The sequence below is a fragment of the Fukomys damarensis genome, unplaced genomic scaffold (genome assembly GCF_012274545.1).
Source record: "Fukomys damarensis isolate Sample0158 unplaced genomic scaffold, DMR_v1.0_HiC HiC_scaffold_22, whole genome shotgun sequence".
Taxonomy (NCBI): domain Eukaryota; kingdom Metazoa; phylum Chordata; class Mammalia; order Rodentia; family Bathyergidae; genus Fukomys; species Fukomys damarensis.
In genome coordinates, this window is record NW_022900934.1 from 13,173,085 (window position 1) to 13,188,716 (window position 15,632).

The window sequence follows — 15,632 nt, forward strand, 5'->3', positions numbered from 1 at the left end:
TGCTGTCTTTAGCTCTCAAATGCTGAGCTCCAGAGACGGCTGGGTGCCTTTCCTCCAGCTGGTTCTTGTAAGTGCAGTCTGGGCTCAGAATTGCCTCAGATGTTTTTTAAATTGTAGACTACCCTGTTACATGCTGACTTAAGTTAAAAAAAAATTGTTTTTTCCTGGGCTGGGGATTTAGCTTAGTGGCTCCGCCAACCTGCCTTGTAAGCTCAAGGACCTGAGTTCGATTTCTGAGGCCCCCCCCCATTTTTTTTTTTTTCTTGTATCAGATACATCTGTGCACTGCTTAGTTTATGGGTCACAAGTTTGTGATGTCTGGCATAGACTCTGTAGTTTTTTCTTTCTGTTGTATTTTATCTTTTACAGTGGAGGTCTTATATGTTGCTGCAGATAGTATGGAACTCCTATGATCTTCCTGCCTCAGCCTTCCCAGCATCTGGGAATATAGGAATCAGTGTTAGTAAATAACCTTTAATAACATGTTTCTGGGCTGGGGATTTAGCTCAGTGGTTCCACCACCTGCCTTGCAAGTGCAAGGACCCGGTTTTGATCCCCAGTACGGGGGAGGGAGGTACATGACCTGTTTCTGCTAACATTGCTTGGCCATCTGAGACCATCCATTGATGCTTTGCTCTAGAGTGGTCTGTGCAGAGTTCAGCCCTTCGAACATTCAGGGTATTTTGTCGAGGTTTTGTAAGTTAAGGAAATTGAGTATGAGTCATTGACCTCACCCCACCTGCTGCGGTGTGTAGGAGGACTGGGCCAATTTTTTGTAATTTAATTTCAAGGCTCCTGTTCCACACAGTCAGAATAGCATTTAGCACAGGCTAGGACTTTAAATGTAGATAATAAATGATGTGTTTTAACCCACACTGGTGAATTGTACATCAAAGTGTAAAATCTGCTTAAATTATTTGTGACTTCAAAGGCAATTAGTTCTTCCTTTGGGCAAGATTTATGGCTTTATAAAAGGATTGGCATCTGTTTCAAAGTTCAGTTGAAGCGAACATTTCCAAATGTCTTTGTATTTTGCAAATGCCTAGCATGATTTAGAGCAGTGTTTCTCAACCCTAGCACCGCTGACACTCAGGCTGGGTAATTCTCCTTGTGGGCCTGTCCTGTGCACTGCAGGATATTTAGTGGAAGCCCTGGCCTCTGCCCACGAATGCTGGGAACAATCCCCATTATGTACAGCTGTGACCGAGGGGAGGAAATAACAAAACGGGCTGGGGGTGTCGCTCGGTGCCCAGGTGCTGGCTTCCATTCCTGGGCTGAGCCCTTCCCAGGCCTCCAGACTTTGCCAGGGGAGCAAAGTTCCCTGTCCTACTGTGACTCAGGACAGGTTAGGCTTGAACTTGGAATCCTCCTGCCGTGTCCTTCCGAAGTGCTGAGCTTTAACGTTAAAGTACACAGCTTTAATGTTCCTTTTTTTTGGAGACAGGATCTCGCTACCTGGCTGGCCTTGAACTTGCTAACCAGCACTGCCTGGCCTTGCAATCCCAGTGATCCTTGTGTTGGGGTTACAGGCGTGCACCCACCACTGGGCCCTGTTCAGCTTCACCATTGAAGTGCTTAAGTATTTGTTTAATTTTGCATCCTTTTTCCTGAGTGTAAAGTATTCCTTCCAGTGGCCTAGCGATGTAGCTCAGTGGTACAGGAATTATAGGTACCCCCCCAAACTTCCTTTCAGAGTAATATACTGTGTAAAATAAGTTTCCACGAATAAACCTCCTCCCTGGGGATTTGTGATTACAGAATTCCTTTCTTTCTCCATTTACATTTCTTCATGTTAAATAGTTTTACCTGTTTTCAAGGATTTCCCCCCACCAAGAGAAGCACATTAAAAGTATTTTAAACGGGGCAAAATGGTTTATAGTCTAAATACCTCTAGGGCCGGGGATTTAGCTCAGTGGTTCCACCACCTGCCTCACAAGCGCAAGGACCCGAGTTCGATCCTCGGTACCCCCCACCAAATGCCTCTGTTTGACACTCTTGTAAAAAGGAGTAACACACACACAGGGTTATAATGAAAACAGCAACAACAAAAGTACCCAGCAATATCAGCAGAATAGAAAGGCATAAAATCAAGGGTACAAGCCTTTGTACTTGTGAGTTGTAAGCATTTAGTTTTTCTGCATAGCCTTGCAAAAACCACGCCTTGTATTGAGGATAGGTGAGGGAAGGAAAACCAGGAGAACCCTTGGGTGACCGAGATAGGATCCAAAATTAAAACGTAGAAGACACAGAGCCCAGAGTTTCCCAGCTAGGAACATGCTTCCCCCCATCAGACAGAACCCTTTTACATGCACGATGTGCAACCACAGCCTTCATTACAGCAAAGAAACCAGAGATTCCTCTGGTTACCTGTGATTCCTCTACCTCTGAGCTACATTGCCAGGCCTCCGATTTCTGTTTTTATTTGAGACAGAGTCTCACTGTGTACTCCAGGTTAACCTCAAGCTTGCTGTGGTAGTGCAGGCTGGCCTTGAACTCGGGATTTTCCTGTCTTAGCTTCCCATCTTGGCCTCCCAGCACAAGTGCCACTGTAGCCAACTTTTGTTTTGTGGTTTTGGTTATTTTGAGACAGGGTCTTGTTATGTAGTTCAGGCTGAATCTGAACTCATGATGTAGCCCAGGCTGTCCTCAAACTCACAGAAATTCTCCTGCCTCAGCCTCCTGAGTGCTGAAATTGAACAGGCGTGTGTCATCACACCTGATGAGATATTATTCTTTGAAACAAGTTTTCTTGGATAGGAAAAGAATATAAGGTGGATGGTTGAATATCTATAACCTACATCATTTACATTTATTTCTTGTCCCACTCAATGATCTCTGTTTTTTGACTAATTTACATTTTCTGCAAGTTGTTTATTCACATGTTTAGATTGTTAATTACATTCAGTTCACCTTATTTTTAGTAGCTGTGCACTAATGAGATTGTTTAAATTGATGCTTTGGTTGTTGCCATTTCTTTATGGCTTATGATGATTGAAGCAAGGAGAAGAGAAGTGGAGCCGGGCGTGGTGGCGCACGCCTGTAATCCCAGCACTCAGGAGGCTGAGGCAGGAGGATCGCTGTGAGTTCAAGACCAGCCTGGGCTACATAGTGAGTTCCAGGTCAGTCTCAACTGAATAGTGAGACCCTATCTCAATCAGTCAATCAATCAATCAATCAATAAAGAGAAGTGGAGACCCTGCATTGTGGGAAATGTCTCAGACGCTGGTGTATGTCAGGAGGTGACCTTTGGATGCACCCAGTTCCCAGGATCCTGTTCTCCCCGAGCTGATGGCCTAAGGGACGTGATAAATGGAGGTGACTGCTGAGCTCGGACCTGAACAGGGAGCGATAGCAGCCAGTGAGGTGTGGAGGGAGTAGAGGCCCCTGGGAGAGCTTGGAGACCCTGCATGGGGTCCAGGTGCAGCATGGAGTTGGCGTGGCTGGAGATTCCAGCACATGCTGGGAGATGTGGGATGTGAGTGGGAGAGGAATCTGGCTTCCGCCCTGGGGAGTGGGACACCTCTGAGAGGCTTTCAGTGTGATGTGCTCTCATCTCTGGTTTAAGGTATGGTGCTGGGTGCTACTCGGAGGGTGGCCGGGGCGAGGGGCCCGGGGGCAGGTGGTGGCAGCCAGAGAGAAGAGCTTCCAGGGTCTCTGTGGCTACCCAAGGACAGGCGGTGTGAGCCACCCCCTCCCACCTGCCCCCTTGCTTCCTGAGGACCACTTTAGACATTCTTTTCCTCCTAAAAATAGCGGTGAGGGTAGGTGGTATAGCTCAGCGGCAGAGCGCATGGTGAGCATGTGTGCGTAAAGCCCGAGCTAGTTCAGTCCTCAGCAGATGCACACAAAGTAAAATTCGTCTGAGGTAAAATCAGTCAGCTTAAGGCCGGGGATTTGGCTCAGTGGTTCTGCCACCTACCTTGCAAGTGCAAGGGCCCGAGTTTGATTCCCGTTACCCCCCCCCCAAATTAGCCATCATAAAATAAAGAATTCGGGCATGTAATGCAGTCACAGTGCTGCGTGAACATCACCTCTTGTCTTGTTTGGCAGAATTTCTGTTGCTCAGAGTCAAGCACTCCCTCTGCTAGGTAGGCAACCCCACCCCAGCCCCACCTTGCCCGCCAGCCAAGACTATCGGGTGTGTTTCTTTTAACTGAATCTTACCTGGGTGGCCTTTCTGTGTTTGGCTTCTCTCAGCCTGACACTGTTAAAGGTCAGCCTGCTGGGGCTGGGTGACAGCATCATTCCCTCTGCGGCCTGCTGCCGTCCCTCTGTGGAGATACCTCCGCCGCCTGTTGGGCGATGGCCATTCACACTGCTCTCCCTCTTGGCTCCTGGGAGTGGTACTGCTGGGCACACCTGCTGTCCGAGGAGCTGAGTCCTTGGTTTCCTCTCTCTTGGAATGGGTGCCCAAGAAATCTGAAAGTCCAAATGGAGTGCAGTGTGCCTGACCTCAAATGGTTGGAGCCGAAAGTGTTTATGATTTTGGAATATGTGTATATACATTGTGAGCTGTCTTATGGATGGGACGCAGGTTTAAAGATGAAATTCATTGATGTTTCTTACGCATCTTCCACACTTTCTCCAGGTGTGTGTAACGTGCACAGTATTTTTTGTGTACCTGCTTTGACTGTGCCTTGTTACATGAGGTCAGGTTTGGGACTTTCTGCAGTTTCAAGCTGGGCTGGGGGTGTGTGGCTCAGTGGTAGATCTCAAAGCCCCAAGTTTGAGCCCTAGCGTGTACGCGCGTGCGCGCGCACACACACACACACACACACACACACACAAGCACACGCCACACGCACGCATTTGCAGTTTTAGGATTTTGCATTTAGGTCAGGTTTGGGACTTTCTGCAGTTTCAAGCTGGGCTGGGGGTGTGTGGCTCAGTGGTAGATCTCAAAGCCCCAAGTTTGAGCCCGCGCGTGTACGCGCGTGCGCGCGCACACACACACACACACACACACACACACAAGCACACGCCACACGCACGCATTTGCAGTTTTAGGTAATTTTGCATTGGGGATGCTCAGCTTCTTTGGTTGATCTCTAATGTGCTGTGTGTTTGTCTGCGCTTCGCACAGAAGGACTAGGGGGACCTCTTGTTCGCTGAGAACCACTCCCCCACTCCCCCTTTGTGGGCGGTGTAGCAGAGGTGGGCATCAGTGCTGCGTTGGGAAATGTCTTGGAAGAGGAGTGCAGAGGCCTTGGTGAAGAAGCGTTGAGTAAGCTGAGGTATGAGAGCCCTACCGGGTGGGCGTCATAGCATTCACCCAGTCTGAAGGGACAAATGGGGACAGAGTTTCCCAGCTTGATAAGTTGGAACCTGTGGCATTTGGAGGTGGGAATGGGCGATGTCATTCTCAGGAAGGCATGGGGGGAGTTGTGCAGCATGGGGCCTGTGGGTTGCTGGATGCCCCTGCCATGTGTCCCTTTCCTGATGGTGTAAGGCCGGCAGCCCAGGTCCCTGGGAGGGTGACCCACCCTTTTCTGGCAGGTGGGCAGGGAGGCTGACCCATCTCCAGGGAAACCAGTCTCTTCTTCCACCCACCTTCTTAGCACACCTAAATGCTCTGTGTAAAGATTTTTGAAAATTTAAATCACAGTTCCTAAATCTCCACACTTAGGTTTTTTTAACGTAGGAAGCACTGTGTGTCTCTGAAGTGAAAGATTCTTCCAATTACTTGGTTTCTTTACCTTCAGGGTTGGGATGGAACCCAGAGCCTCATGCATGCTAAGTGCTCTACCACTGACTCACACGTGAGTATAGGTCCAAAATTATTCAAAAACAGACTTAACTGGTTCTGCTAAAATCCCTGCCCAGCCATTTTTTCTCCAAACTTTTACTTTTCTAACTTGACCCCTTACACAGGGCAGTGTAGACTCGTGTGTTTGGGTTCTGTGTGTAATGGCAGCTTTGCATGCTTTTATTGTTTTGCGTTCCTGCTTCCTTCAGGATCAGGTTCCTCGTCAGTTCCCTGCAGTTGTAAGTGGTGGTTTTGAGAGTGTGTTAAACTTTCCTTTAGACTTTCTGGTTTGCTTAGAGAATAGTTAGAAAAGCCCTACTTTAAGTTATACTGCAAAGCTATGGTGATTAAAAACAGCATGGTACTGGCAAAAGAACAGACCTGAGGACTAATGGAACAGACTACAGGTTGCAGAGACAGCTCCAGACACGCTCAGCCACCTCATCTTTGACAGAGGAGCCAAGTACCCTCACTGGAGGAACAGACAGCCTGTTTAATAAATGGTGCTGGAAAAATTGGCTTTGTACATGCTGAAGATTAACACTAGACCCTTATCTTTCACCATGAGGTAAACTAAAATAGAAATGGATCAAAGATCTAAATATTAAAAGAGGAACAACACAGGAATAGGCAAAGACTTCATGATCAAAACCCAGACTGGGGCTGGGGATTTAGCTCAGTGGTTCTGGCGCCTGCCTTTCAAATGCAAGGGCTGTTCATCCCTGGTACCCCCCAAAAAACAAAAAACAAACCCAGACTCCCAGGGAAATACTACAAGGAATCAACACCTTGGACCTTATCTTATTAAAAGCTTCGGCACAGCAAGAGAAATGACCAACAGAGTGAGGACACAACCCATAGGATGGAAAACAGTTTTTATCAGCTATTCAGATAAAGGACTATTATCTAGAATATCTAAAAAATTCAAAAAAAATCAGCCCCTCCAAAGTAAAGACCCAGTGCAAAAACGGGCATCTGAAATGAAAAGACACTTCTCAGATGAAGAATCAGAAATGGCAAGCAAATATATTTAAAAATGTCCAACGTTACTGGTCCTTTGTGAAATGGAAATTAAGACAACACCGAGATTCCATCTCACCCCAGAAATCAACCACTGACAAATGCTGATGGGCTGTGGGGAAAAAGGAGCCCTGCTCCACTGCTGATGGGAGCGTACATTGTGCAGCCACTGTGGAAATCAGTGGGGAGATTCCCCCCAAAACTAAAATTAGAGGCTCCATTTGACCAGCTACACCTCTCCTTAGTATCTTCCTAAAAGAATTAAAAGCAGCACACCACAGTGATACATGCGCACCCATGAGTACCGCGGCACAGTTTGTAATAGTTAAATCTGGGAAATAGCCCACGTGCTCGTCATCTGAGGAGTGGATAAAGATGTGTTTCTCTTATACAGTGGAGTTTACTCTGCCATAAAGGAGGGCGGTGCATTTATAGGAAATGGATGCACCTTGCCTTGAGACCACGCTCTTCAGTGAAGTAAATTGGACACACATGTTTAAGTACTGTATTGTTTTTCTGGTGTGAGAAACCAAAATTGGAAAGAAGGACTGACATGTATAATGGGAAATGGGAAGAAAGTGTTCAAACTGGGAAGGGGAACAAGGGAGGAGGGAGGAAGGGACAAAGTAAAAAAGCAAAAGCAGAAAAATGGTAACAGCTTTTGTACCAAGGTGAGGGGACTTGCGGAAGGTAATGGGATGAAACAAAATTTACTTAAAATAAAAAGAACAAAAGCCCTGGCTGAGTGTGGTGGTGCACGCCTGTAGTCCCAGCCCTGGAAGTTGAGGCAGGAGGATCACTGTGAGTTTGTGGTAGTGGCGGTAAGAGTTAACAACCCCAGTTGGAGAAAAATTGCCTGTTGAAGGTGCCAGGCAGCATAATCCTCACTGTAAAGTGAATTTAAATTATCTTTTTGCTTGTTTGTTTATTTTGTACCAGGGACAGGGATCAAACTCGGGACCTTTTGCTTCAAGGCAGTTGGTGGAACCACTGAGCTACATCCCTGGCCTAAATTATTTGTTTGTTTGGTACTGGGGATTGTTCTCGGGGCCCTTGTGTTTGCAAGGCAGGCAGCGGAACCACTGAGCCAAATCCCTGGCCCTAAGGTGAATTTAAATTAGTATTTAAAAAATTTAATTCTAGCTAAGCAGGTTGGGTGCACAACTGTAATCCCAACACTTACGAGGCTGAAGCAGGAGGATCCCAAGTTCAAGTCCAGCCTGGGCTTACATAGTAAGACTGCATCTCAAAACAGCAACAACAGAGTCTTATTTCTCAAAATAATTTCTAATGCGTATTGAGCGCTTGTTCAGCACCACCTGCCATGTACTAGCTAATCTAATTACTGACTTTTCTGCACTTTTAAAGGAGGAAAAGGATTTCCAGGGCTGCTTCCTTCTCTGTAGGGTTTCAGCTCTAGCAGTAGTGACTTTAGGGCTGGATGCCTATGTGTCCTCGGTTATGTAATGTCGTCCATGGTCTTTCTTCACAAGATGCCTGCAGCACTGCTCTGCCCTGGTCTCATTACCAGGGTCATCTCACACTCGGCCCTTTATGCCCTGATGGGGATGGTGTGGGGCGGGGCCAAGCCCCTTATGGCTGGGGACCCCTGGTTCGGGTGGGGAGACCAAAGTCCCAGAGCTTGATGGGGACACAGCAGTACCACCACCCAAACGGCCCATGGTGATGCAGTGCTTCCTGGGCGCCAGGTGCCGTTCATATGCTTGATTTGCTGATTGACTGCTAGATTTAGTCCTAACCCTAATAGCCTTATGAGTTTCAGGAACTTGTGTGTTGTTTGTGTCCCTCTGCTTCAGACACATAACTTGCTCACGGTGATCCCATGTCAGTAGCTGGGCTGGGATTTGAACACCCTGTGTCAGCCTGGCGGACTCTGCTTGAATCCAGGCCCCACTCTGTCCAGGGCAGTGGTGGTGAACCCATGGCACGTGTGCTGCAGCAGGCTGTTTGTTATTGAAAGCTCTAAAAGGTTCGCCGTCACATCTATGGTTTCCCCTTGGTACTGTTACAAATGGCACCAGGATCAGTTTGTGTGCTCTGCGCAGTTGGGCTAGGGTCCAGGTATAACCGGCTGAATCCTCTTCTCAGCATGTCCATTTGGCAGGTGAGGAAACCGAGGCAGGCACCCACCTGAGTGTATGGGTGCTTTGACGTCCCACACAGGCTTGGAGTCCTATACCTGCTTTGCCACCTGCCGCTGTCAGGACCAGGTCAGCTCAGGATGGATTGTTCATCCGAGGAGTGTGGCCTTCTGGGCGTCCTTCCTGCCTTTCGTCTCAGCTGCTTTCACAAAGGCTGGGGGTGGGGGTGGACCGTATAGTCCCGTAATGCGGTGTGGCCAGAACCCTGGGACAGGATCTGACTTAGTTCATTCTTTTTTGCTGTGCTGGGCATCAAACTCTGGGCCATCGCAGTGGGGCAGGTGCTCCACCCGGGAACTGTAGTGGTGTTGGGATCTGAAGGGGAGGCTCTGGTTGAACTTCTGAACCCTTTTTTGGGGGGCGGGTTTATCGGGGATTGAACTCGGGACCTTGCGCTTGCGAGGTAGGTGGCGGCCCCACTTACTTGTTTTTAGATAAGTCCTTGGTGCCCCAGAGTCGGGCCATACGCAGCCTGAGGACCTTCGAGCGGGAGCTGGCGCTCCCCCAGGGGCCAGGTGGTCCCTGCAGGTGTAGGTGCTGTGGGCTCTGCCCTGTGCCTGCCCACAGATGCAACTGTGGCTCCCGAGCCTGGGCTTTCGCATGGGCTGGCCCAGTCGCTCTTTACCCATGAATGGGCCAAACCAATTTCAGTGGCAGCTTAGCTGATTTGTCTTAGAGCCTTGTGTTGGGCAGGATAACTGGGAGGCTGTCTCCTTGTGGCTTTAACGGGTGAAAGCCCTTTGCCGAAATCAGTGGGCAGCCCCGTCCTCCCTGCCCCACTTAAGAAGCCAGAGGGAACCCACTTCCCAGGCTCCCCACGCGCCCCTCACCCTAGCTGGAAGTGTTGCTTACTTTCTATGAATCGGTCTTCTAACAGTGACATACTTTTTCAGCTTCGCCAGCCTCCACGAAGACAGGACAAGCTGGGAGCCTGTCCGGCAGCCCGAAACCCTTCTCTCCACAAGCATCTGCACCAATCATGACGAAAACGGACAAGACGTCCACCACTGGAAGCATCCTGAATCTTAACCTCGGTCAGTTGGCATTTTTGGAGGGATCCTTTTTTCCAGCTGTGAACGTTGTTGCATATTGTAATGTCCGCTTTTATGTGCGAATATTGAACCTTGAACTCTCCTCTATGGCCAGAAGCCTTAGTTAGCAGGTGCCGTGACTGAAGGGGAAGTGAGAGCTCATTAAGAAGGGGCAGTTAGGGATTTCCGTAGGTTTCTGTCATGCAAAGTTGTTTTATCACTAAGTGCCTTAGGCAGTGTTCACAAGCCCGTTTGCCTTTGATTCCCCTCTTTCCCTCCCCTCCATTCCCTCCTTCCTTACCCCCCTCTTCCTTCCTTCTTTCTTTCTCTTTCATTTTGCTGTGTAGCCTAGGCTACCCTTGAACTCACTATGTAGCCAAGGGTGGACTTGAACTTGCAGCAGTCCTGCCTCATCCTCCCCAGTGCTGGGATTAGGCCTGCACCACCACGCCTGATTTAACCCATTGAGTTTCGATTTTCTGTTTTAAAACAACTACTGGGCTAAAGAGTTAAGCAGAAACTGGCACCTGAAAAGATGAAAGCCCAAGTGTGAAGTTGCTACTTTGTTGAGTCATTCCATCCTGACTTTTTAGTGAGACCAGTCAGGTTGTGGAGCTGGAGGGCGAGGACAAGAATCCAGGTGGATCAGCCAGATAGTTCCCATCTGCGGGCTGCCTTGAAGGCCAAATGCGTGGGTAGGATGGGAGAGGGGGCCGGTCTAGGACAAGGTGTTGGTTCACTTAGGTGGGTTCAGGGAGTCCTCTTGGAGGAGCTGACTGTTGAGCTGAGATTCAGAGGATGAGAGAAACCAGCCGTGCCAATGTCAGGAGAAGAACATCCCAGAAAGAATCGATTTGAAAGGTTTTTGTGTAAGCATTGACTTTGTGTGCTAAAGGAATAGCGGGGAGGCTCGGTGGCTGCACCCTAGTGAGCAAGGGGCAGCAGGCAAGCAGATGAAGTTGGAGAGCGAACCCAGCCCTGCAGACTGGGCGGAAGGATATGAGCAGCCCGCCCTCGGGACCGCTGTGGGAGCTGTGTTCAGAACAGTCTATCAGTCATTCTCGTCTGGGCCAGTTCTGTCCTTGCCTCACCCCTGACGGTCTCTGGAGACATTTTGGGGTTGATACAGCTGGGGTGGGGAGCACCAGGGGCATCTGCATGTCCCGCGGTGGCTACAAAAAAGGACCCAGGAGTGCAGGGTGGACTGGGGGAACCCCTAGGCAGAGGGGTCAGGAGGGGCAGGAATGGAGTGCCCCGAGGAGATGCAGTTCCGGGAGTCTGATTTGCATGGGGGTGGAAGGCTCTGTGGGGAAGGCAGTGGTGTGGCCAGCGATGCTGCCCAGCGCCCTGCAGAGCGCAGCCCGGTCCGGGGACTGTGCCCTTTGCATTGAGCTTAGAGCATCCAGAGCAGTGAGGACCTTGGAGTGCTGGAACCCGTAGACCAGGAAGAGCAGGAAAAGTGCTGGTCCAAGCAAGCAGCCGGTGAGGTGCAGCCCCCACAGTGGGGCCCGTGTGGATTCACAGCCTGTTGAGTGCGAGACCCAGCGCCTCCCCATCCTCCCCACCTGCAGTGCCATTGTGGACGGAGACCCCTAGGCCTGGGAGGAGGCTCAGGGTGCCCAGGATGGTGACTCCAGGATGGCCCTGCTGGAGCTCAGCCCTTTCCTGCGGTGGCCGCTTGGGCGTTGTGATGCAGAGTGACTGGTTGGTGCCTCCTTGACCAAAAAAGGACCCATTTGCTGCCTTGGAACATTCATTATTCCCAAAAATGTGGTTTTCTTTCCCACGGCCCCCGCCCACCTCTGCACCCCGAGAAATGCTGTGCGCTGTGCGGAGGAGGCGTTCTCACGGTGACATTTCCTCTCTGCCAGTCATGCTTGGCAAGAATAGCTCCTTCCCTCCACCGGGCAGCCACCAGGCCTCCTCCTGACACCGTGGGTCTTTCAGCCCTGCCTGGTGCCGTGGGAGCACAGGGCTCTCGGTGTCCTGCGTCGTGGTGGGCGGTCAAGGCAGTGGGTGGCGGGGCCTGGAGTCCTGCTGGCCCGTCTGTCTAGAACTTCTCATCTTTGGCCGCGGAACGAAAGCCTTGGGAATGGAGGTGGTTTTGTGGGCTGGGATTTCAGCTCCTAAGTGAAAGAATATCCGGTCCTGTGGGTGGGCGGAGAAGCTGAAAGGTGGGCAGATGGGGAATAATTCTCCTGCGATTGCCTGGGATGAGCCCATGCTTCCGTGGAGCTCGGATATATTTGTCCATGTGACGACTTTGACCAGACAGAAATGGTGGAGTGCTAAGGATGGCGGAGAAATTATTATTTCACAAAACATAGATTTCATTAAAAACCACTGACAGGGCCAGGGATTTAGCTCATTGGTTCTGCCGCCTGCCTCGCAAGCCCAAGGTCCCGAGTTCGATCCCCTGTACCAAACAAAACAAAACAAAAGCAAACCACTGGCAAAGGCAAAATTACAGAGATAGAAAACAGAGTAGTGATTGCCATGGTTGGGGTGGAGGAGAGTTTGACTGCAGCTCTGGAGGGTATTCTTTGGGAAAAGGAATTGTCCTGTGTTTCCTGTGGGGTAATTGGTTGTGTGGATCAGTGTACCCCCTAAAACTTGGCGGAACTGGGGTGAATTTTACTCTGAAACTTAAAACTACCCTCGCACCGACCTTTAAGGTAGACAGCAGTCCCATTTTATGGAAGTGGCCGCTGAGGCAGTGAGAAGGAAAGACCCCACTTGGGTCACTCACGGTTGGTGGTTGATTTTGGCCTCTGGGCTCAGCTGCGGTGTGACCAGGCCAGGCCTCCGAGTTGGGCCTCCTGTGCCTGGTGGATAAGTCAGCCCAGCCTAAGGGTGAACATTCGCTCGGAGTGATGGTAACATGGAGAGCAACGGGCATCCTAGAGGGGGTAGCTCCTGCCAGTTGTCAGGCTGCTTGGAATTTAAAGAAAAGCAGAAATCCAAGTATTTATGCAAACTTCTGGTTTTTTAACGTTAATATCAGTAGCATTAAAAACAGCAAGAAAACTCTACCCAGGCTAAAGAAATACAACCCAAATACAAAAATGAACCCATAGGGTGTTAGTGGTTGGCTGGCTTCTTCAGGACAGGACCTTAATTAACTGGGATGTGAGCATGTGGTACACGTGGGCGAGGAGTGTGGGGACGCGGCTCTCACCCTGCCGCTTGCTCCCCAGGTCCCTCATTTGCTGTCTTGAACCTTTTCTTTCCTCTTTCAACAAAAAGCCTCAGCCCTGCTGGCTTGTTATGGGCCAGGGGGTTCTGTGATTTTATGGTGATCGTAAATCATAAATCTGGATGTGTTCCTGAGACAAGTGACGAGAGGAACGCCTGACTCCAGCCTTTTAAAAAAATATACTTGCAGCGATTGAATGCAGGGTCTTCCTCCTTGATCTTTAAAAATTTCTTTTGAGGAAGGATCTCATTAAGTTGCCAAGTTGCCCAGTCCTCCTGCCTCAGCCTCCCCAAGTACTGGGATTACAGGTGTGCAGCACCCTACCTGGCTACTTGTTTTTATCTTGCAGAGGGTGAATAAGCCCAGAAGTTCAGTGCTCCTGGTAGTGACGTGATACTCTACTGCAGATGCTGACAGAGCTGTCTGTTCCTGAGCATTTCCAGCTATTTCCCCCTGTTGGTGATAGTGGGCAGCAGGCTTTTCTTTGTGAGCATAGAGCGAGCACGTAGATTTCAGGGATTCCTGGAGAGTGAGGTGCGGACCTGGCTCAGATCACCCAGATGTTGTTGTCCAGATTTTCCTCACAGTGAGTGAGGTGGGGAGACCCCTGCTGGGCTGTGCTAGAGGAGTAGCATCATCTGCCAGGGCTCCTGTCCCTGGCAAACGTTTCATAAAGAACGTTTTATGAAAAGCCCACTGGTCTGTAACCTGTTCACCTGCTCCCCTCTTCCCGACGTGACCATGACCTGCTTTTAGTCTCCTTGAGGACTTTGTGGATGTGTAGGACCATCGATTCTTAGCCCGAGGTTGTACCCAGGTGACACGTAGCGGTGTCTGCAGACTTTATTGTCCCAACTGGGATAAGGGTGCTACTGGCATCTGGTGGGTGGAGGCCAGGGGTGCTGCCAAACAACTTACCACAACCAGGACAGTCCCTGTCCCCACCCACAAGCGGCCTCCAGAGTCAACAGCACCAACGCTGAGAGACCCTCAGGAGCCCACGAGTCCCTATTTCTGTTCCTTTCACTTCTTCTCCCCACTCTGGTGCTCACATGCTCGCCACGTGTTGCTCTTTCATTGACCAGGTTGGTTTTTCCTGTCAGTACATAGAAATCGGGCTCAGCTGACCTTTAGCAGCTGCATTTATCCTAATTCCATTGAAAGGCAAACTGGATCACTTATTGAGGCACCTTAATTTACTGACTGTAAATTGTTTTCCTTTTTTTTTTTTGCTGTGCTCACTCCTGCAGCCAAGACCCTTTAGCACACATGGGAACAAGTACACAGGATAAATTCCTAGAAGTGTGTATGGGGGGCGGTCAGAGGCCACAGGTCATGTGCGGTTGACGTTTTGAGAGAGTACCAGATTGCCTCTTCAGAGGTGGTTCTGATTTGTGCTCCCTGCAGAAATGTAAGATCGTGCTTTTTTCTCTAATGTGAGTATTTAAAAATTCCCTGATTTCCGATTATAGCTTGAGCTGTCTTCATATCCACTGAAAAGTTCAAAATGTTGGCACACGGGTGGATTCTACAGATATTCCCCATATAGAAGGGCAGGGGTGGAGGAAGTGTCCCGATCAGCTTCTCTAAGCTGATTTTTCTCCCTGCAGAGGGGAGGAAAGTCAGAACGCAGCTGAAGTTCTGAAACAAGATAATTATATTTGGCTAAAATCCTAAAGGTGTGTTCCTAGGGTGTGAACCCTGCTTATTTGGTGTAGCTTGTTGATTGGAGAAACCTTATTTTGTAAAAGTAGGTGCTTCACCTTTTTTTTTGTTTTTTTGTTTTCACCTTTTTTGTTTTTTTGCGTTCTCCTTGATTGTGAACGTTCCAGGATTATCTCTGTAGGGTACAATCAAGGGGCTGCATTTACAGTAGGTGTACTCGTGATAGATGCAGACTCACACGTGCAAGGCTGGCTAGTTCAGACAAGGGATATATAGGTCTGTGTGTCAGTATTTTATGAGCCCTAAGGAAAGGCTGGTGCTGTTATACAGAGTCACAGAAGTTAAGGCAAGTTGTGCACTTTCCCTCCTCACGTAAAAGGTCGGTCTGATGTGGGAGTTGGAGACCTTCACTCCAGGAGGCATTACTTGGAGAGCTTTTTACACGGCTTACCTCCAGGCCTTTCCCGGGCCCCATGAGGCCGAACCTCTCAGAGCAGCACCCAGGCAGCAGGATTTCCTAATGCTCTACAGGCAGGTTCATTGTGTTGCCAGGGTTAGCAGTCATGGGTTAGTACAGGAAATGGCTGAGTGTATAGCCTTTGAACCAAATCTGGGCCCCGTCTGTGCTTGTAAATAAAGATTCATTAAGATATGGCCACAGTCCATTGTTTGTTCATGGATTGTGTATGGCTTTATAGTGAGGCCTATATGGCTTGAAGTTCCTCAAGTGTTCACGCTCTGAGCCTTTACAGAAAAAGTTTTTTGACCTCTGCTATAGTAGGTTTTTTTTTTTTTTTTTTTTTTTTTTTTTT

At 49.3% G+C, this 15,632-nt stretch overlaps 1 protein-coding gene across 28 annotated transcripts in view; it reads left to right on the forward strand.

Annotated features, from left to right (window-relative positions):
- Zmynd8 (zinc finger MYND-type containing 8) overlaps positions 1–15,632 on the forward strand; it is a 123,537-nt gene that overhangs the window by 77,656 nt on the left and 30,249 nt on the right. For 27 of the 28 annotated variants that reach the window (XM_010626247.3, XM_010626260.1, XM_033767058.1 and 24 more), the window contains one exon: positions 9,822–9,962. In XM_010626247.3, the coding sequence (XP_010624549.1) occupies positions 9,822–9,962 (141 nt within the window). Of the gene's footprint in view, positions 1–5,083; positions 5,235–9,821; positions 9,963–15,632 lie in introns of those variants that run through there. The other variant, XR_004518457.1, reaches the window with a different exon arrangement.